The 21,559-nt window shown below is 40.2% G+C and overlaps 1 protein-coding gene across 4 annotated transcripts in view; it reads right to left on the bottom strand.

Moving 5' to 3' along the window:
* garnl3 (GTPase activating Rap/RanGAP domain like 3) overlaps positions 1-21,559 on the bottom strand; it is a 70,697-nt gene that overhangs the window by 11,989 nt on the left and 37,149 nt on the right. For 3 of the 4 annotated variants that reach the window (XM_022766428.1, XM_022766430.1, XM_022766432.1), the window contains exons 3-25: positions 20,638-20,712; positions 19,173-19,272; positions 17,289-17,407; positions 15,908-15,972; positions 14,878-14,941; positions 14,690-14,716; positions 14,235-14,310; positions 13,745-13,843; positions 13,504-13,607; positions 11,413-11,521; positions 11,208-11,253; positions 10,890-10,996; positions 10,690-10,805; positions 10,033-10,155; positions 6,293-6,367; positions 5,685-5,799; positions 5,517-5,543; positions 5,277-5,381; positions 4,376-4,492; positions 2,618-2,784; positions 1,522-1,680; positions 976-1,042; positions 503-610 (exon numbers count right to left, since the gene is read on the bottom strand). In XM_022766428.1, coding sequence (XP_022622149.1) covers positions 503-610; positions 976-1,042; positions 1,522-1,680; positions 2,618-2,784; positions 4,376-4,492; positions 5,277-5,381; positions 5,517-5,543; positions 5,685-5,799; positions 6,293-6,367; positions 10,033-10,155; positions 10,690-10,805; positions 10,890-10,996; positions 11,208-11,253; positions 11,413-11,521; positions 13,504-13,607; positions 13,745-13,843; positions 14,235-14,310; positions 14,690-14,716; positions 14,878-14,941; positions 15,908-15,972; positions 17,289-17,407; positions 19,173-19,272; positions 20,638-20,712 — 2,170 coding nt within the window. The remainder of the gene's footprint in view (positions 1-502; positions 611-975; positions 1,043-1,521; positions 1,681-2,617; positions 2,785-4,375; positions 4,493-5,276; positions 5,382-5,516; positions 5,544-5,684; positions 5,800-6,292; positions 6,368-10,032; positions 10,156-10,689; positions 10,806-10,889; positions 10,997-11,207; positions 11,254-11,412; positions 11,522-13,503; positions 13,608-13,744; positions 13,844-14,234; positions 14,311-14,689; positions 14,717-14,877; positions 14,942-15,907; positions 15,973-17,288; positions 17,408-19,172; positions 19,273-20,637; positions 20,713-21,559) is intronic. The other variant, XM_022766429.1, reaches the window with a different exon arrangement.

Raw genomic sequence — 21,559 nt, 5'->3', positions numbered from 1 at the left:
CTTTCACTTTACACATATTCATTTGGTCCATTGTTAATATAAAACTATTGATAATAGCATCTTTAACAGTTGCTTTCAAAGTGAGGGTCTCCAGTATGTTTCAGTACATTTGCTTTTACTACTCAGCAAATTTGTTATTGCTTGTTTTGGTGTGTGTGTGTGTGTGTGTGTGTGTGTGTGTGTGTGTCTGAGAGAGAGAGGAGAGCGCATTATGGGATGCACAGCAGCCAGGAGCAACAGCATGTTGTTATCAACTGACTCAGGGTTTCAGGTTTAGTACCAATTGTGTTTTCTCTTCATCACCTTCTGCATTAATCATAACATGCGCGCATGCACACGCACACGTACACACACACACACAAAACCACAAACACACAAATAAACACACAGGCTAACTGAGTGCTTGCGGCTACGCATGGTGTTTCCATGGCAACAGCAAGCTCCGGCCAGGCCAGCAGCATGGGCAGGGTGGGGTTCAGGCATTGTTGCCATGGTAACCTACCAATAGCATTGGGCATCTGGTTCCAGCTGAAGTGGAAGTCGGAGGTGTTGGACTGGATCATCGGTGTGGAGCCGTTAAACGGACAAACTTTCTTATAGTAACAAATATCTGTAAAAGACGCAGAGGAACCAAGTTTAGCTTTGAAATTAGATGCTTCAGTTCCTTCTGTTTATTCTTGTTTTTCTTCTGTGTTTTGAACAAGGAGTGAGAGCAGCCTTTTATTGAAACTCAATGAAATTTGAGAGCTATTTGTCCCATTATCCAGACATAAAAAAATAAAAACGCAGACAAAAGATGAATGTAGTTGGCTACATTTTCAAAATCTCTCACTGACTCTTAATATTCTGGAGCATTGTGTGCTGTGATTTCTATTCCAGCAGCACAGACAAAACATTAAGGCTCAGCTTTGACATTAGAGAGAGAGACCTGAATCAAACAACATCTGAAATGTTCAGAATTAAAGGAAGACTCACAGTTGTAACACAACAGCAGACCCGCCTCCCCGTCTTCATACACATCAATGGCTGCTACAAAATTTACCTGCAGGCAGAGACGAGTCAGTTTAGTGGAATCAATTCAACAAGATCCAAAGGTCAGATATGAGAGACTTTTTAACAAATAATGTCTGGCCTCATACCCTTAAGGTAATGGGTAACCATCTAGATAATACAGAATACACATTCCTGCTACAGTTTGTCACTTATTGTTGTTACTCTTTCAAAGAGGAAATAATAAAAGCAGAATAAGATTGTTTATTAAAACAGCTGTTCATTCCCCTGTCTGCTAATTTCTCATTTCTCCTCCCCAGCTGGTGGCTGTGAATGACAACGTGTTGATTCGCTGAAGCAGTGTGGTAATCAGAGAGGTAAACAAAGCGACTAACTGGGTCAACTGAAGGTCTCAGTTCTGCTGAACGTCAGTGAACATCACATGAAAGCAAATGATAAAAAAAGAAGAAAGAAAGAAAAAGGAAACCACCAGGGTTTGCATGAGTGTACGTGTGTGCACATGTGCCTCACCCTGTTGGCGTCTACATGATGTAGCCGGTAGGCATCTCCAGTGCTCTCATTGATCAGGTCAAATTGATGTTTGTAGGCCACACAGATCATATTGTCATTTTCCCCCGTCGGCCCGTCCACCAGCGCCATCACCACCGGCGGGTCGCACAGACAGATCTCCTAATATGAATGGATGGCACACGATAACCTCAGTGTTCTCTCACTCACACACACACACACACACATTAGTTTAATTACTGTAGCAGACATACTGTGTAGAATATTTTAACTTTAGGACAGGGGTTTTCAAAGTTTAGTTTTTCACTCTCATGATTACACTATCATTTTTGTTTGTCTTACTTCTATTTGGTAGATAAACATCATTTAAATTTTGGATCTACAGTTCCCATAAAGCTTTGGGGCATATTGCTATAGATTCAGTGAGTAATGCTATGAGCCCCATTTTGTTTTAGATTGTATGTGTTTACTTTTCGGCAAGTTGGCCCCATTAAAAGTATGCTGAATTAGCTTTTAGCAGTTCCTTTTTTCAGTCCACCACTGGATGTAGCGACAACTATCACCAGATGAGTTTGATACTGACGAAAGCTTAAAAACGTCATGATCCTCAGGCAGGTTCTAGAGTTATAAGGAACATTTCTTTCTTATTTCTAAGTGGATTTGTTGGACGTTTCTATGGAAATTGTATCCTCAATGTATCCTGAACGACCCCCTCAGAAAATGATACCAATGATTTTAGATTCAGCATGACTTACATTTTCTGTGTGATATGATTGGACGGACTTACTCTGAGGACAATGTTTGATGAAAGGGGCAGTAAGGTATTTAAAACCACCTTAATGGCCTCCATGAGCTGTGTGTCACAACCTCTGCTGCAGCTCCAACTGCTGACTGTGTTGGTGACCTCACACTTTGAAAACCCCTACGCTACCATATACTACATACATATATATCTATACAAATATATTCTCTTTATGAGGAAGCAGCTTTAAAAGTGAATTAATGTTCTATTATCCTATTTATTCATTCCTTCCCCCCTGAATTCGTTTTACATCCATTTATTCATTCTTCTTTTTGATTTGTGTGGAGTTTGTTGTACCCGTATGTACTGAAACTCCTCCACTGGTGAGTCTGCTCCTGGGGCGACGGCACTGAAGCCTTCGAAACGTGGATGTTTCCTGGTGATGAGGAGGAGTTTGTTCCTGATGGCTGCTACTATCCTCAGCTCTGAGCCGTGGTGGGTGTTGATAGAGTACAAATGACAGCCTGGGACAAAGAGGAGGAAAAGGTTGGGGCGGGGTAGGGTGGGGTGAGAGAGTGCGGGGGCAGAGAAATACAGACAGGAAGTACATTGGACATGTGTTGCGCTGTAGGTGTTGTTCCATGGCATCATCCCACAGATCAATGCAGCCACAAACAGCTGGCACGACACCAGCAGCGGGTCAAAGGGTGAGTGTTTGCACTGTAAGAGCCACTTTCATTAAGGTCACAATGTCCTGTTTTAGGCTGATTACATTTATTTTTTGATCAATTTTCTTTTTATCAAATATACATAATCTTGTCAAGCACCATTTGAGATTAGATTAGACCATAGATTTTTAAATTTGTTTCAGAGTAACTGGCCTTGATGAGTCTTTGTTAGATTAAATAACATTTATTTTTCAGCCAAAGCTGACAAGAAACAGGTCTGACATGTGGATGGTTTGTGTCAGAATTATATAAAGAAAACTAAAAGGATTTCCTAACTTCAAGAAGAAACTCAAACAGACAAAAAAAAAAAAAAACAATTTTTTTCATGGCCTTGAACTGGTTAAAGGTACAGTCTTCAGTACAAAAACTATCTCAGCAAACAGGCAAATGGATGCACTGGAATTAAAAAATATGACACTGAACACTGAAATCCAGAAAATTCTTCAGGTTCAGAAAGACTTATTTTAAAAGGATAGTTTGACACTTGTGTACATTTATGTAGGCAGCAGGCAGTTAGCTTAGCTTAGCACAAAGACTGGAAATGGATTGCCTGGTTCTGTTCAAAGGTTTTTAAAAAAAAGAAATCTGCCTGCCAGCGCTAGTGCGGTCAAGCTCACTCACTGACATGTTACATTTCGATTACCAATTACCCAATTACCCAATATCTTCTGGCAGTATGTGATTCGATTCCAATTCTCTGTGTCCCAATTTGATTCTGAATCTTGATTCATTAAACTGAAAGGGGGAGTAATGTATTTTGGCTGTTACTCCGGTGCACAGTATGCCAAACTGTTGACTCCTGACTCCAGTTAATAATTCCCAAATCAAGTAGTAAGAGGACACCCACTTGATTTGATTGTGGCAGAGAGCTGAAGCCTCAAATTAACTTCAGATAAACAGGAACGTATCCAGACTGTGGATTCTGTCCCTCATTACTTTCATTATAAACATAGGAGGAGATCTTTTAATGGCCAGTATGAACAAGAGAAATGATTGCAGCAAGCAAAACCCATTTCACTGTTAAAATCTGACACCTGACATAGACTGTATGTAAAGATGGACGTATCCTCTGTGACATCACCCACAGGTTTCTGAAGAGCGGTTCTGAAGATCAGAGTGAGCTGCTCTGCTGTCGCCATCTAAGCAGTGCCTGACTCCGCCTAACTCCCGGCTAATCCAAAAAAACGGGCAAAGAGGTGGGGCGTGTGCGGAGCGGAGTGGCCATTTGAGGAACAGCGGGTTTTGGAACTGGCCTTGGAGTTTTAAGACAGACTTAAAAACTTGTGAACCTATCCTAAATTAAACTGAGTTCTAAAGATCACAGTACATTATGCTTGTTTGTTGTAAGGATTAATGTGTGTACATTGTTGCAGACCTCGTGTTGTACCTTTAGTTTTCTCCAGTTTATTTTCCCGGCTGTCACACTTGCTTCTGACGAGCTGCCTCTCCTCCAGGCCTCTCTTGAGCGTGCTGAGTCTGAACACATAGAGCCGAGCGTCCTTCCCTGGAAACAAAAACAAAAAAAAAAGCGCTTTGCATTAAGGTTACTCTTAATTTGCCATCTCTTTTTTAGCATCCTCCCACGGCCAGACAATAGTGTTGTACTGCAGGAGGATTACTAGAAGGCTTCTTAAGGCTCATGCTCTCTCAGAAGCTTTATCAAAGCCCACACACAGTCGTGACAAATGTTTCCACTGCCATCAAATAATCACTATCAAAACCGAGTCAACTCTGTTTGTCAATATTAGGGTTAGCTAATCATCTGCAGGGTAATTAATTACATGCTCTTCTGGTTGGAGCAAACATGAGACAAATCCTACAGCTGTTTGTTAGTACACAGCAACTTCCTTGCATAAGCTATTTGTGTTTTTTTATGCTTTATCTGTCTGTCTCCACATCTATCAGGCCAGTCTCACGGTCAAGCCCGTCCCTGAGGACAAACAGACACACACACTGTCATGCACACACACACAAACACAACCTCGACACGGATTGGTTCTCTATAGGTCAGCTTCCTTAGATCACAGCGAGTGATTGATGTGTTCAGCAGACCAATGGAGGTGGAAAGGGTAAGCAGGTACTCAGCAACACAGAGAGAAATGACAGAGATGAACTAAGAGAGAGGAATAGGAATAATGAGAGAAAAAATGTGCTGTTAATACTGTTCTGATGCAAAAATAGTGTGAATGGGAACATGGCAAAAAAGATGGTGCCAGGGGAAGCAGTCTGTGATGTGCGGGGAGGAGGTATTGAGCAGTTTTCTCCTGGTTCTTGCAGTCTAAGCCTACCTTTGTCAGCCCTGGTGATAAGCAGGTCCTGAGGCTCGAGAACGTGCATCTGCTTCACCACCATGGTTTTGTCAAACACCTGCACCGGAGGCAGAGTCTGCATTTCTGAAATATGACGCAGACATCAGAATAAAAAGAGGAGTAAGATCTAAAAAATATAAAACTGAGGTGGAAATATAAATATTTTATATATAATGATATAATGAAAATAAATGTTAGCATCGATTGTGTGGCACTCACCAGCGTTGGCTAAAGCTGGATCAGGGCCTGAAACGTGGACAACATCATTATCATCATCATCATGTTAGCTGTTGGCTTTGGCATTCTGCTGAGCTCAGTATTGAATGGATATGGATGGGTGGCTTTATTTTAGAGGACATAGGGAGATATCGATTAGGATGACCTCACCATCCAGCAGCATGACCCCTGCTGTGTCAGTGGCAACCAGCAGAGACTGACCCCAGGAGTCAGCACACACGATCTCGTAGGGGAATGTGCTGCAGAACGACTGGGACTCCCATGGCTGCAGTATACATAGACATAGAGACACATGTAGGTACACGCAGAGACATTGATATTAGAATTATTTTCCGCCTGCTTTGACGCAACATTACAAAAACACAAAAATACACAGTAAAAAACTTCATGCAGAGTTCTGTCGAGTCAAGTTCCCTGTGCATTTTTCTCAAGTATCAGTATGATAGAATTAGACAATATGGAGGCAGCTGCTCTAATATAGAGAAAGTAATATTGATTGATTCTAGAGCTTGACCAATAAACCTGAGCAGGTATATCTAAGTCACAATTCTTATTAAAAAAGTGTTTAAGTGAAAAACATGACAATATAGGCTGATATATTGTTATAGAGTCTTAAACTGAATTGATCTAGTATTGCCCCAGTGTTATTTGGTTTGCAAATACTTTAAATATGGAATCAGTCTTCTAACTAAAAGAAAATGTTAGGATTCACTAAGAGATGAAATGACTTGTTAAAATTTCATGTCTCAGAGAATCACCTCTTTTCTGCACAGGCCTGTGGTAACAAGGCTGGTCGGGGCATCTCCTCTCACAATGGTCTTCAGCTTCAGAGCCTAGAGAAGGAAATGGCATCAAGTAAAACACACAACATAGACAACTGTCAGTGCTTTGGATTGAAGTGCTGGAAGATGTGTTTGGATTCTTACGCAAAAGCGCTGAAAACAAAAATGAAAAAAAGTCCTGCATTCAAAACCCCACCATTACAGTAAGTCTCATCAGCAACCAGTACAAGTAGATTGTAAATACTGATGCATCAGTGTGTAAGTAGCATTTTATTGTTAGCTGGTAGCTGGTTGAGGTGGAGCTCATTTCTTTCCTTTATATGCAGTTAGGTAGGCTATTTTAGTCCAGTGGTTTGCAACCTAAGGTTTAATCCCCTCCAAAGGGTCAGAAGATGCATCTGAGGAAGCGTGACATGATGAAGAAACCAGATTCATTTCTCAGACTTTTCTCTCATGTTTACTGTTTTTTAATGAATCACACTTTGGGCCTTGAACAGTGATTTAAATAAAACTATCTAAGCTGTTTAGACGGGAAATCACTCTTTGTTTGAACTGCTAACAACTCATAAACATCTAAAACAGGACAAGCGGCGCAAACCAGACACGGATTTTCTTTAAGAGGTCACAAGACAAAAAGTTTTGAAACCAACTGGTTTAAATCTTTAACAATACATTTTTGTTTTATAAGCTTATCATATGTTTTTTAATGTAAAATCTTAAATTTGTGAAGCTTTCAACAACAGCTGTCAGGTAAATGTTGTGCAGTAAAAAGTTCAAAAATGGAAATACAAGCACCTCAAAACTGCACCTATGTAAACTACTGAGTACATGTACTTACATAACATGTGCCACTTTAGGCTGCATGCATTTTACCCCTATGCCTAATGTAACTTCTTAAAATGAATAATGTGCTAGTTGTTTAAATAACATGTGGACTTTTAAATCTTGGACCCTGCACAGTATAAGCGGGTGTGTGTTGTATACATATATAAATGCATCACAAGAAGGACAGCAGTGGTCTGAGCTTGCACCTTGTGTTCCATCACTGATATTTAACTGGCCTGTCATTATCGTTTGCTTGTTTCCATGTTTATCTAGGCCCTGAGAACTGTGACAGACAGCTCACTGAGGTGGAAACAAGCGGGACAAGCAACAGTTAAAAACTGTCAAGATAAATAAAAGGTGCAATTACTTCAAAATTCAAAAGAAATACAGTTTGCTCAAATGTTCAATCAGCAACCATCTGATCAGACTGACAATTTTCAATCCAAGCTGCGCAGTCAGCCATTTCCATTTCCATATCTGCTTAAACGGGCAATCTGGAGATAATGAAATCAATAGCAACCAACAGTACAATGGCTTCACGGTGCAGTGTACTTTGCCATTCTTCAGAAAATATCCATATAAAAAATACGTATTCTGGCCTATCAGGCATCCATGACAACATGAAATCACAGTGTATAATGTGCATCACACAATGAGTAAGCAAACAGAGAGCCAGTGTAGATGGGGATGAACGCCTTGTCTCTACAAAACTGGATAATCAATGACTCGACACGTCTACCTTCCTTTGTTTTCATGCTTTACAGCACAATGTGTCGATGCCTCGGCTCTGTGTTTATGAGCAGAGAGCGACAGAAACAAGAGAAACAAGGCACAAAACACACACAGTAACACGAGGAAGAACGAGGGTTGGCAAATGAAGATAACAAACAAAGGAAACAAAAAGGACAGAATTACTTTAGCGGCATAAACATGTATCTTTAGGGACAACAACATTTTAGCCAGTGTTGACCTTACAACTGAAGTCCACAATACTCAGCATTGTCAACACGACAACCTGGGCATTTAAAAAAAAAAATCCATTATCTCCTAACCATCCTGAAACAAATTACTTCCAAAATGCCAGAGATCATCTAGGTTCAGCACCATGGACAACTCTTTGTAAGCTTTTCTTTTCTCGTCTGTGTTTTCAGACTGTATAATTATATAATTGTTACATCAGCGCCCAGAGCAGAGGTGTAATGGCGATTACATCAGCCCGGTAATGACTGCTGGACTTCTGTTCTTATCATTGTATCATGGTGTCCAGTTCACTCAGCTGTCTGTCAGGAGTTATAGCCGCTAAATGACTTCATCATTGGTACATAGAGTCACAGATCTGACTCGCCAATGAGAGAGATGAGTTTTTAAAAGGTGTCTGCAGCTTCTCCTGCAGACACACTTTCTCCATTTGGCCAAGCAACGTGTCAAAAAAAAAAAAAAAGAAAAAAGAAAAAAGCATTGCCATAAGAGTGTATGAATCTCACAAAAAATGCACCGTACTTCAAGCATGGACAGGAAATCTATGCAATGTGTCTCGCTGTGAATTAAGCCTCTGATTAGAGCTCAAATCTTAAGTGTTCACCACAATAGAAGGTGGTCTGTTCTCTGTCATTTGAGAAGGAATTACATGACTGCTTGGACTGTGAAGTTATTTCTACAGTTAACACCAAACCCAGTCCTCTGCACCTTGTGCTATGTCATTTTTGTACATGAGGATTTCATGCGTCTCATTTGCCTGTAATAGGTAACCATTACACCTACCTGCTGCACAGATCTTAAGTAACTGTATTGGATTTTTATGTGGATATTATATTATGGAGAGTTAACACAGACATTGCTTTTTCTTTTTTTTCTTTCTATGTTTTTTTCTTACATTATCATTTCTTGATATGCTATTCCCAAGTTGAAATTGTACATGTTATATTTATACTTTCCAGATGTCTCCCCTCACTTTTGAAAAACTAATTTTTCTCCCTTTCATCTTTATAATCTCAGGTAGATTTTCTTACTGTAGTCTCTCTGTCCTGCCGCCATATTCCATATGAGACAGGATCTGAGTTGATAAAAATGTTGATCCACTCATCTGGGTCACCTTCAGTTATTGCCGTGGGCTCAAAGCAACAACCCGAAGGGTAACAGCAGTGGGTGGTTAGCCCTGAGCCTTCCCTCTCGGGCCACAAACAGGCTGCTCTACCTTATTGCTAGAGGTTGTTGGGGCAGTATGCAGCCTGAAATAAATATCAGCAGACGCTATCCATGGCTGCCAACTACATTTTTTTGGGTTAAAAAAATCTTTTAGTCTAGATTTAAATTTAAAGTTAATATTATAAAAGAGCCAACACAGAAATAAGATGACGCGGTGCTGTTTGTAGCACAGCTACAGTTATCTGACAGAAAATATCAAGTATAGTTAAAGGAATATGTATATGTATAATTACATATACGTAGCATTTCTAGTTTTATTATAGCTTCATTGCAACAGACAGTTCTTGCATAATTTGTTAGTTTCTCAATTCATAACTTTTTTTGTTGTTTTTGATTTACTTCATTGTGAAAAATGAAGCAAATATAGTACGAAATGTGAATATCAATTTAGTTACATCGTTTAAATTATGTTCCTGACCAGTTTTATATAGTTAATGTCAATAAGCAGTTTTACAGGAACTAATATTTTTGCCCAGTTATATTAATAACATGTGTTTAAGTGTACATGTGTGCCCTGGTTTCTTGGGTGATGAGGTGTGTGTGCCCATGCCCTCCTTTGTCAGTACCCAGGCTTCTATGTGTTAATGCGCCTGTTCATGTTAGTGTTTCTGGCTGTTTACTGCAGAGCTCTGGTTTTTTGGTGTTCATGAGTTTGTGTGTGTGTGTGTGTTTTGTATTTTCTTTACCTGCCCTATTCTGACAAATTCGGCCTGCCGTGCCTCCTCCTTCTTGCGTGCTGATTTTGGAGACTCTGGCAGCACGTCACTGAATGACCGCCGGTTTAACATGTTCTGGGGAGAAAAAGGAACCTAAACATGGAACACCAACAGCCAAAATGTTGCCCACACACACACACGCACACACGCACGCACACGCACACACACACACACACACACACACACGCACACACACAAATGGAAGGAAAAAGAAAGCAGAAAGGGATCTTAGTGACTGACCCTGGCAGGGGGTGACAGCAGCAGGAGTGAAACACATTGAGAAATAAGTCGTGTTAGGAGCAACAGTGAAAGGAGGAGGGGGGGAAAAAACAAGAGAAATAAGAACAAAAGTGTGAGGAGAGAGAGCCCTGCTGAGAAAGTCAGCATTGCAGTAGTATCCAGTCGGTGTGGTGCAGTATGCAGAGGCAGACCGAGGGCTGCAGTGGAATACAGCAGACAAGCTCAGCAGTGGCTACAGTCACAGCCAGTGACTGAAGTGACAAGGAGGAGGTGGAGGAGAACTACATATGTACTTTATGGATGGCCAAAAAGTAATTCCATCCAAAAAAGCACAACAGCAGGTCTTTGGACCTTGTACTCGTCTGGTGGGCAGCAGTGAAGCTGTACCTTGTGCAGGTCAGGCATGAGGTCTTGGTAGAGCGAGCGAATCAACATGTCAAGAGTCCGCTGACGCTTCTGGGCAAACGTTGGCGTCTCCAGTGTGGCTTTCTCTCCATTGATTACTGGCAGAGATGAAAAAAAAGATTAGTTTAAGAAAAGCACTAATGGTGCAAATTCATTGGTCATATTAGCATACAGTATCTTACATTTGACTAATAAAAAGTCCCTGAATTCGTGGTGATCAGTAAATACAGGTGGAGATGGGAGAGGGGGTCCAAACAGTGGAACACTCTCCTCTGAGAAAATCTTCAACCTGTGACACAGAGCAGATAAATAGCATCTCTTTTACATTTACAATGAATGTATAGCACATTACACAGTATGGAAAAGTGAAGTCTCTTTCAAGGAATCAAGGAAATGTCAGAAACGAGCAAAACGACCTGTGGCCATAATTAAAGTGAGTTTTGTAGGTAAGGACAGTCACATGGAACACCACAAACACAGCATTAATCAAAGCCACTTACCTGTAACTGTCATTCTGGCTATTATACCTAACTAATGCAAAAATATCTGGAAGTGAAAGTAAAGGAAACACTGATCATTTGGGAGACGCAGTAGCAGTCCATATGTCTTCAGTCTTACAGGGCTGACGTGGTGTCTGTTCATTAGCCGAAGCTTCTCTGATTACCACTTCATTTCTCTGACAGTCATTGTCAATGTGAAGGATACGGGTGAAGTGCGATCGGATCATAGACGGTTTGAAGGACGACGATGCGTCATCCCCTTCCTGGAATACTATGGTAACGATGTCATTTCCAATGTGCCTCTTTCTTTCCACCTGTTGGAGGACGACAGACACAATGGACACAAAGATGAGGAAAAAACACAAACCTACCCTCAGTGCTCTATGATGATTGTCTTTACATGTGGATTAATGTATTTTAAGGTCACTTAAGGGCAAAGGAACAAACAAAAATATTATCAGCTTTACAGTTTTGTATTTACACATACAGGAAAATTAGCATTCATTTGGAGCCTGTCCACCAGATAAATCTAAGTCCTGGAGTTTCAGTTACACTGAAATTGTGGCAATCGGGGGCGCAAAGTGGATCTAAGTATCATAATTACCTCCATGAGCTGCTGTTGCCGCTCCTACTGCTGAGCAAGTTCATAAAGGGGCAAAAATCAGAGGCCAAAATGCAACTAACTAACTTGCCGTAGTTTTCGGAATACCTGCATTCACCTGTCCTTTCACATCAACCAGAATCTCTTCCTCATGTCCCCTGAGGACGTGTACATCACAGTTTCACCTACACTAACTCTTTGAGAGAAATATCTCACTATTTAGCTGCTACATGCTCAAGCTGGTTGCTAACTGTGTTTGGTCCTGGGAAGGTAGCGTTAAGTGGGTTTATCTGAGCTTTTTCACTGAAACAGCTGCTTGCAGTATCTGGAAATGACACAACAATAATGTAAAACCAAAACAATGAGATCAGCTGACGGTTAAAAGGTTGGTAGAGCTGCATGAAACTATAGTTTTGGGGGATAATTCTCTGTGGGTTTGTTGCTAAAAATGTTCCCTTTCACATCACACATTGTCATTCCATCATTTGATGACATAAAAATACAAAAAAATGACTATAGCAGCTTTAAAGTTAATTACTCCGTATCACTGTGTATGTGTGTGTGCATGTGTTTGGAAGACAGTGTCATTCTAACAGCAAACATTTTCCAAGCTCTCACACCATAAACACTTTGACAAGTGGTGATAATTTCAGCTCTTTGATCTCAAAACTTCAGAGGCAGCAACATCAAGCACTTCTACTGCACGAGCTCCCGTCTCACCGGTTTGTTTTGCCTTCTCTGCTTTTGCTATTTTATTAGATTCTCCTTGTCACTACAACAATTTTGGTGACCCTTCCGACATTTCATCTTATAATGCCATCAAGTCAAAATTTTGTTTGTAGATATCTGAGAAAGTTACAAATTGATTCACATGAGATTTGCTGTGGACATTCATGGTTCTTAAAGGGTGAATCTTTAAACTTGTAGTGACTCCCTTTTCTCACCCATTTCTTCTAGCACGTGGATCTCAAGGGTTAGAAGTCCGACCCAACATGAGACTGTGGGGTATTTAGAAAAGAGTGAGCTGTGAGATCTTGAAAGTTGTTTTCTCTCTCTTCTGGATGAGTAAAAAAATTTAATAAATCTCAATGTCTACAGCCATGCTAGCAGCTCTGTGAGACTGTACTTAACCACAACAGTGCTTTGAGCTAAATGCTCACAATGAGTTTAGCGTGTTAGCAATCTATCGCACGAAACTCAAAGTACAGCTGAGGCTGATGGGAATGTCATTAGTTTTGCTGGAACTTGGTCAGCAACTAAAGTATTAAACTTAAAATTAAGACTTGATGCTGATGCTGGATGAGAGATGAAAACTAAAGGGAACACCAAACAATCACTATTTAGAAGAACATCAATGTTTGTACCAAATCTCATGGAAATCCATCCAATAGTTGTCGGGATCAGTGTGGCACGAGTGGAAAATCAGGGGATCACCAAAGTTATTAAAACACATCCCCTGGGAGACCATAGATATCTGTACAAAATATCATGTCATTTCCTCTTATAGTTGTTGGGATATTTCAGTCTGGACCAAAGTGGTGGGGCAACTGACCAACACTGCCATGCATACAGCCAGCTTGTAAAACAAATCTGAACATAAATCTTAAATAAAACAAAACAAACAAAATGAAATAAAAATAAAAACAACAAATGTGGCAATAGTGACAAAAAATGCACAGCTACAAGGCCACCCACCTGCTGCTTGTTCTCTTTAGAGTAGGGTAACATGGTGGACACATGGAACATGAGCTCATGGCCCTGATACACTGTGTAGATGGACTTAATTCCTGTAGTGTCGTCTGCAGGTTAAAGAGAGACAGAAACAGAAGACGAAAAAGAATAAACACTGGCATATTTGAAAGCCTTTTTTTTTTTTTTTTTTTTTTTTTTAAATGACGTAAATATAATGTGATTCAGCAGATGGACGCTCTCTTACTCTTGGTGTCTAGCCCTCCGCGGTAACCTGCCCATCCCTGCAGCGTAATGGTATCACCCAGCAGATTGAGAAACTTTTCAAAGCTCTCACTCCCCGTCTCTGAAACACACACAGGATTTCTGACTCAGCAGATATCTTCTATTATACTAAATAATGTTTCGTTAAAGGGGCAGATTGACATTTTGGGAAATACATTTATTCTTTTTTTTTTCTGAGAGCAAGATGAGAGGATCAATAACACTCATTTCTGTCCGTTCAGTGTGAAGCTGGAGCTAGCTAGCTAGCTGCTTCTCCCCGTTTCCAGTCTTTATGGTAAACTAAGATAACCTTCTGCGGGCTGTAGCTACATATTGAATGGACAGATATGAGAGTTGTTTTGATCTTCTCATCTTACTCCTAGCAAGAAAGTGAATAAGCGAATTTGTCAAAATGTCAAACTTGCCCTTTAATAGGTTTGGACATTGAAAAAGTTGAGTAAAGAGAGATTTACCATTGCTAAACATCTCGTCATCTGTGAGCTGTCCATCTTTGGCATACAGGACACCAAATTTAAAATTGACAGAACCCTGAAAAGTTATAGTTGGTTAAAATTATGAAGTGATTTATTTATTAACATGTGCAATTAATATTATTTTACTATTGAGAGACAGAGCTGCTATTGTAATTATCTTTCCGTGACAACAAGACAAAAGATATACCTAAAGAGAAATGACCCCACATAAAAATGCATTTAATCAATTGCGTCAGAATGGCAAAAATAGTTAAAGATGGCAAAGTTCCTCAAAATTTTGAACAATATTAAAGAGTAGGTGTCCGTTATGATATGTGGGTGTGTGAAGGTGACTGGAAAGCCACACAAAAGCCTTGAAATCAAATGCCAGACAGCTACAAAAAACAATCAACAAATAAGCTAATCTTCACTGTGAAAGCAGTATCATCCCATACCTCCTGTTCCTCCAACACCAGCAGGTCCTGAGGAAAGAGGACATTATTATTATTATCATTTACACTGATCAGCACTCCAGGAAGAGATGACACAGCCTGAGGATACCAACGAGTTTAGGTGCCTGCCATGAAATGGACCAGTGTTACATTTCATAAAGAGCGGGCAGATGCTCTGGAGTTACTCTCACCTTCTGAATCTCCGGGTTCAGGATCTCCCTGGGGCCTTTCTCAAACCTGTCCATGTTCATTGCACTGGGAATAAGGACAGGAGGAAAAGGAGGAGTGGAGGAAGTGGTGATGAAAAAGAAGATAACAGGGTGTAGGATTAATGGAAGACAAATAGCCCAAAGGATTACACAGAAAAAGGAGACGTGATACAGGGGATTTCTCATCCTGTTTGTACCATTTGTACTATTCAGAGTTTGAGCAGCGACGCTGCTCAGCCTGAGGACTGTATAATCTCCAGTCTCCTGTATCATGCATCTCATTATATCCTGTTACAGTCCAGTCTTCTACTGGAAAGTGGTAACATTAAGTGCATTGTGTGTGGTCCAGTATTAGTCTACCTGGCAAAACTTGACAGTCAATCTCTCAGTCACCAATCTAAAATATTATGTTACAGCTCTCTTGGGATGTCTTAATTCTGCACCGAACAAACTACCTAAAACTAACTGATGAAGGATTTGAAAGGATTCAGATATTGTTAAGTGGACTCAGAACAATTGAACCACATGCATACAACCTAAACAGGAAACTGGAGGCTCGTTTTAGGCGTGAATGCTTCACGTTTGCTCTTGCACTTGCACAAAGAATTTCACACGGGAAAACGCAACAATGGCCCTTACTGTGAGGTAATGTTATTCTGTTATTGAGGTAAAACGTTTATTGTTGAGACCAAGCTGTGTCTATCCCATCTTAAATAAAATGTCATCACAAGCCACTGGAGACTAAATATTAAAAAAAGTTCTTCATACAGGTGTGATGATATTTTGTTTAAATAATAAACACACAAGGAGCTTGTTGCAAAAATGACAGTTAACACTTAATAACATACTGTATCTGTGCATGTGTCGCATTTAGGTATCAAATATAGCAACACTGTATGCAAGTATTCATTTTTCAGTACCGGCATCAGATAACCACCAGTATTAATTCTCATATGTATTGTAGAGAGTGAATTGACTGTGTCAGTGTGGAGCTCCAGGCTGCATTTCTCACCTGAGGATGGACTTGACTGATAGTGTTTTGGTCGGGCTGTAGGGGAGGCTGATCTTCAGAGTGCCCTGGGCGAACGAGAATGACATAGATCAGGGATTACAAACTGTTAGCACTGTCGTCTTAAATTTCCTTTTCTTTGAGGAGTCACGTCATCAAATTATGTTTTTATGTGTCTCAGAAATGATTTCTGAGGCTATTGAAGAGGGATCGTAAAATGTGCGTCTATAAACCTGTTGCACTGTTCATTGTTGAAAGTATATCAAGCAAACTCGGTTTAACCCTAAAGAAAATCACAGCACTCAACATATTTTTCAGGTAGTCATAAAATGATTACAGGGAACCAAATTAAACCTGTTCTGTTCAACAACAACAACAACATCCTGTACCAGTTAGAGTCTGACAGAAACAAGACAAATCAATGTGATCAGGCAGCGGAGGTGCACCACCCTAATCAGCCAGTCAGGCCAAAATTAGATCCAAGCTATCTTGGTCATGAAGCTGAGTCACCACACTACAAACACACAAAAATGAACATGGATTTTGCACACACACCTACACACACACACAGTGATTCAAAATTGGAGTAGCAGAGCCCCTAAAGATGCCGTTTCGTGCCTTCTCATGTTCCGATCACAGAGAAAGTACCACCTACGACTGTGGATTCAACAATGTGCATGTTCAAGGTGAATTTATGCCCCAGTGCACTAAAAGCTTCAGAAGCTTCTATTCTGATTGTGGAGAAATTTACGAAAATAAATAATCAAATAAATTATTTCCATTTCAAGCCATTTTATACTTCTGCTCCACTACAATCCAGATGGAAATATTGAACTTTTTCTCTTTACTAATCGGATTAAGTTTTTACAAAAATAAAACATATGATAAAATTATACAAAACAATAAATTCTTCACGAGTTAACTAGTGATTCCCACAAAAGCTGTGTCTAGTTTGCGTCCTTGTCACATTTCAGATGTCAATGAGTTGTTAGCAGCTCCATCAAAGAAAGATTTCCCTTCTTAACTTCTCAGATGGTTTCACTTGAATAACAGTTTGATGCTCAAAAGCTAAAATGATCCATTATTTTGATTTAAAAAAAAAAGCAAAGATTAGCTACATCAGTAAAATGCTCCTTACACATTGGTGAATCAAAATTTACAGTTAATGTAATATCTAATAATATATCAGTCACCTGAGCCATTTTCCTCCAGAATCGGTGCCGTATAAAAATGATCCTTAGAACTACAAGAGGTCAAAAACTCCACAAGGAACCTTTCCATATAATTTCAAATGCAGGACTTTCACTTGTAATACATTATTTTTACATTGATACGTTGCTACTTCTACTCCAGTAAAGGTTCCTTGCACAGATGGTGAACTCACAGACTTTCTCCAGAGGATGGCTCTGTACTGAGGGACCCGCTGGTTGTTCTGGTCTGAGAGGACGACTGACAGGTAGAAGGGATTCTTCTCTGCATCTGTGCCCACATAGTTCTGGTGGACTGAGGGGAGGCGGAGAAAATATACAGATAAAATGACACATATACACTGGATGTTTAACAGGTGTGGACGTCAGAGTCAAAATATCAAAGAGTGACTGAGGGCGTTGACGTTGAGGTTTTACTTATTTTAGGTAGAAAATCTGCTTTTCTGCACTTTTATGTTTTCTCTTAATGACCAGTTTTTATCTTTTCCCTCTAAAATGTTTAAGTATTCATTGGTCCCTTTCATCCTCTCTGTCTTGGCCTGTCTTTCTTTTTGTCCTCCTTCCCACTCTTTCTTTCATTATTTTCTGACTCCCTTTCATTTATCCCCCCCATCGCCAGTTCTTTTACATGGGCGCAGACAAAGATCTCCTGACAACAACACAGCAGAGTCACACATTCATGCCTCTGCCTCTTTGGTTGACAGGGTAACATCCTCAGAAATAATGCTGAACAGACCTGCAAACCCAATTAAACGCAGGAGCTCTGCCTGCATTGCTGTCCCTTTCTTTGTCCTCGTCTAATTCCTTCTTTTCCTCTGTTGTTTTCTTTATTCCACAATCTCACTCTCTTTCTCCTTATGGTTTCCAGCTCTGTTTATTCTCCATTTGCCATTTCAATACTTCAGGAAAGCAATGACTTTGCGAGGCTGGGTTGCATTTATATACTTAGTTTCAACCGTCTTTAGCTTTTTCTCTGTGTAAGTAGAAAGTGGATTCTAAGTGTCTCCAATCAGGAATTATCATTGCACCTGATGCAAGACAACAGGGAAGCAAACAAGGGCAAACTGTTTTATTATTCCTCAGCTAATCAAGAAGGAATTCAGATTTCAAGTCATTGTATTGGGTGCTTCATCAGACAGGAAATGTTCATATTAGGATAACTGGCCTCGAGTTCATAATGTGTTGTGTTACACGGTACACAGCTCTGCTCAGGCTGTGAGACACAGATGGCTCAGCTGCAGTCCAAACAGGTTTGAGCCAAATTTCTGGAGACATGGCTCATTTTTAAACTGCTCATGCTACAGCATGATTAGAACTTGACCCTGATTAGAGGAGAAAACACATTTCTTTTCTTCCACTTGCTGACTTTTTGCTGTCTAACTTTCCTTCACATCCATCCTCAGGCTTCTGTCCTTTATCTCAACCTCTCAGCTGAAGGCATTCTTCCTGATTTGAGCCACAGTAAGGAAACCTGGACAATCATTTGTTGCACAACTTGCTGCGACTCTGAGGCCTGGCAGGGTGTTAATGAGGACGGTGAAATGATGAGGGTCAGAAAGGTGAAGGAACAGGTGACCAACTCTAATGTATTTTTTAAACAATCTCTTGCTTCCTTTAATGGCTCCTGCTAGCGTGCTGTGCAGCGCCGGGCTCATTTCAGAAGCCCACAGTCCGATCTTAAATGTGTTATCTGTTGGAGGCAAGCCTTTTGCTCTGTCTGGTGAGGCTGCGTGTCCTCCATGGGCTTCCTCCCTTGGTGGTGTATGGGATTAGAGTGTAGTTGAGACTCTCAGTGGGGATATGGCTGGATGCTAACAAGTTTTGGCCATGAATGAAGAGCGGTGCAGCATGAGGACGAGGCTGACTTCATAAGATAAGGAGTATCCTGTGGACTGGGGAATAAATTCAGAGGATGTTTTATTTCTGCGGCATCTGAGAGCCAGTTTATATGCTCTTCCTCACCCTAACCCCTTAAGTTCCCTTTTCAGTCTCACACTAACTCAGTGTGCGAGTGTGTGTGTGTTTTTTTTTTAAACAGAGCACAACAGAGCAGCACTGACCTTTTCCCAGGAAGTATTTAAAGAACCATCTGGTGTGGTACTCTGGATTCTCCAGATGGACATCGGTTCTTCTCCAGGTTCCTGGAGTGTAGTCCGAAGTCTGTTTGTCACACACACACACACACACACACACACACACACACACACACACACACACACACACACACACACACACACACACACACACACACACACACAGTCATCATGATGGTCACAGCTTGAGTCACAGCAGTCTTCTCTGCAGAATGCTGTTACACAATGCAGGCATACAGATTATAGTACAGGGCAGGGAATCAGATACTGTGCAGCTAAAGCACTGGCACAGTGAGCTGTAGTCTGACTTTTTACTGTTATCATTGTTGCATCATGATTATGTAAAGATTCTCAATTAAAAACTGGAAGGCTATTTATAACGATTAAAACTCGACCAGGATTTGAGACAAAAGCAAAGAACTGAATCACATCAGGACAGAGGATTGAAACAGACATGAACCGTGGCTGCATTTTAAAAGTTCCATAACAAAAGATCAACAAAGCTCAACCAATGCTGGGAACAATTAAAACTGAACTGAGTGTGATGCACACAGGTTGTTGACTTTGACTGTAAGTTTATAAGAATACAATAGCAACTTGACTTTTACATAAAGCAGGAATACGGTTGGACAGCAATGTTGTCACAAAGCTGTTTAATGTTGTCAATTTACAGACATTGTGGTCAATCTAGAGACATTTAGAACAACATTATTTACCTCCATGAAAACACTTTATCCCTTCTATTTAGCATTTATAAGCAGTATATGAACATTTAATAGATGGTTTATAACACAACACTAATGTAGTTGTAAGCAGATGTTAGGACATTTTTTGTGTTAAAGTTTTTATTCATGAAAATACTGGACATTATTTGGAACTTCTCCTATTTTATTTTATATTATTAGATCACTTTTACTATATTGTCATTCATTATCTGTTTATGCAGCAGCTTCCATGGGAGGAGTTGCAGTTGTTAAAAAGATGAAATATATATATATATCTGCCTATAATTACATTATAGTGTGTAATGAATCATTTATTATTATTCACATAAATGAAATTATATACTGCCTATAAATGCTAAAAATAGCACCATTATGAGTTCTGGGGGAGATATCCACATTGATGCATTTATCAATATAAAATACACTAAACACAAACACAAAAAAGTGTGGCCCAAAAAAATGACTGTCTGTTATTTTGTCCATAAACTTACTGATTGATTTAACAAATTCAATTTACTGACGGCTTGAGTCTGTTGTACCAATTTAAAAAAAAATTGGTAAAAAAAACAGAACAAAACAAACTCATGCATCATTTACTACGTAAATTGGACTGCTCATCATTTACCGAGGTTAGTGAGAGCAAGATATGGCTGAGTGGATGGGTATGAGCATGTGTGCACAAAAGTGTATTATACTTTATTGTGTACCTCATCTGATGAGCCATTCTCCACCCTGAAGCGTCCTGCCCTCTGAATAGCCCCATCTGCGTCACTGGAAATCAGCTGAGAGGGAGACAGAGAAAGACAGAGAGAGAGACATGTTTAAAATTAGACACCTGACAAATCATGACTTGTGGCAGACAGTAGTAAGCAGGTCATAAGTACATTAGAGCTGGCTATCATCACGCACAAAAGAGGAACCATGGCAGACACATCACCTCCATGTGACAACAGTGGCATGAGTCTTCCCCTCTATGGTTTACCAACACTTTTTTTAAATCATCAATAATTACTCAAGTCTGTGCAATGACTTGTTCAACTCCTTTTGCTGTAAAAATCTCTTTTTATGGCTCTTTTCATTCTCACATCTGCCACCCTCTACTTATCGCTCCAATTATCTGTCTCTTGCTGACTCAACTCTCTGTAGTACAGCGCTGGAGAGGAGACATTATGAGAGCGAAATGGGACAGTTAATGATAGTGGGAGAGTGAGCGAAACAAGAGAGGGCAGGGGACACGAACACAATGTATCCTGTGTAAGTATTTACAACTTAAAGAAATGGTTCCACATTTTGGGGAATGTATGTGTGCAGGCTTCCTCGCTCACGAGAACAAGGCGACAACTGTTCCCATATGTGAGCTCCACAACACTCTGTATGTCACTCTGTGACTCTGCAACATGGTGTTTCCTGTGTAAACCTTAGGAGAAAAGTTGCTCTGCTATGTTTGGGTGCTATGCTAGCCTTAACATTTAGCTAGCATTTTTTGTTTTGTTTAAATTCTGGATAGAGCCAAACTAGCCGTCTCCCCCTGCTTTCAGTCTTTATGTTTAGCTTGGCATGACTGTAGACTCTCTCTTGAGTTTTGCCCTAAAGTTTTGTGTAGGGAGCGCTGCCATTGAATCGTGGCAC

Source organism: Seriola dumerili, unplaced genomic scaffold (assembly GCF_002260705.1).
Source record: "Seriola dumerili isolate Sdu_G_001 unplaced genomic scaffold, Sdu_1.0 BDQW01000853.1, whole genome shotgun sequence".
Lineage (NCBI taxonomy): Eukaryota > Metazoa > Chordata > Actinopteri > Carangiformes > Carangidae > Seriola > Seriola dumerili.
This window is presented reverse-complemented; position numbering and strand designations above follow the sequence as displayed.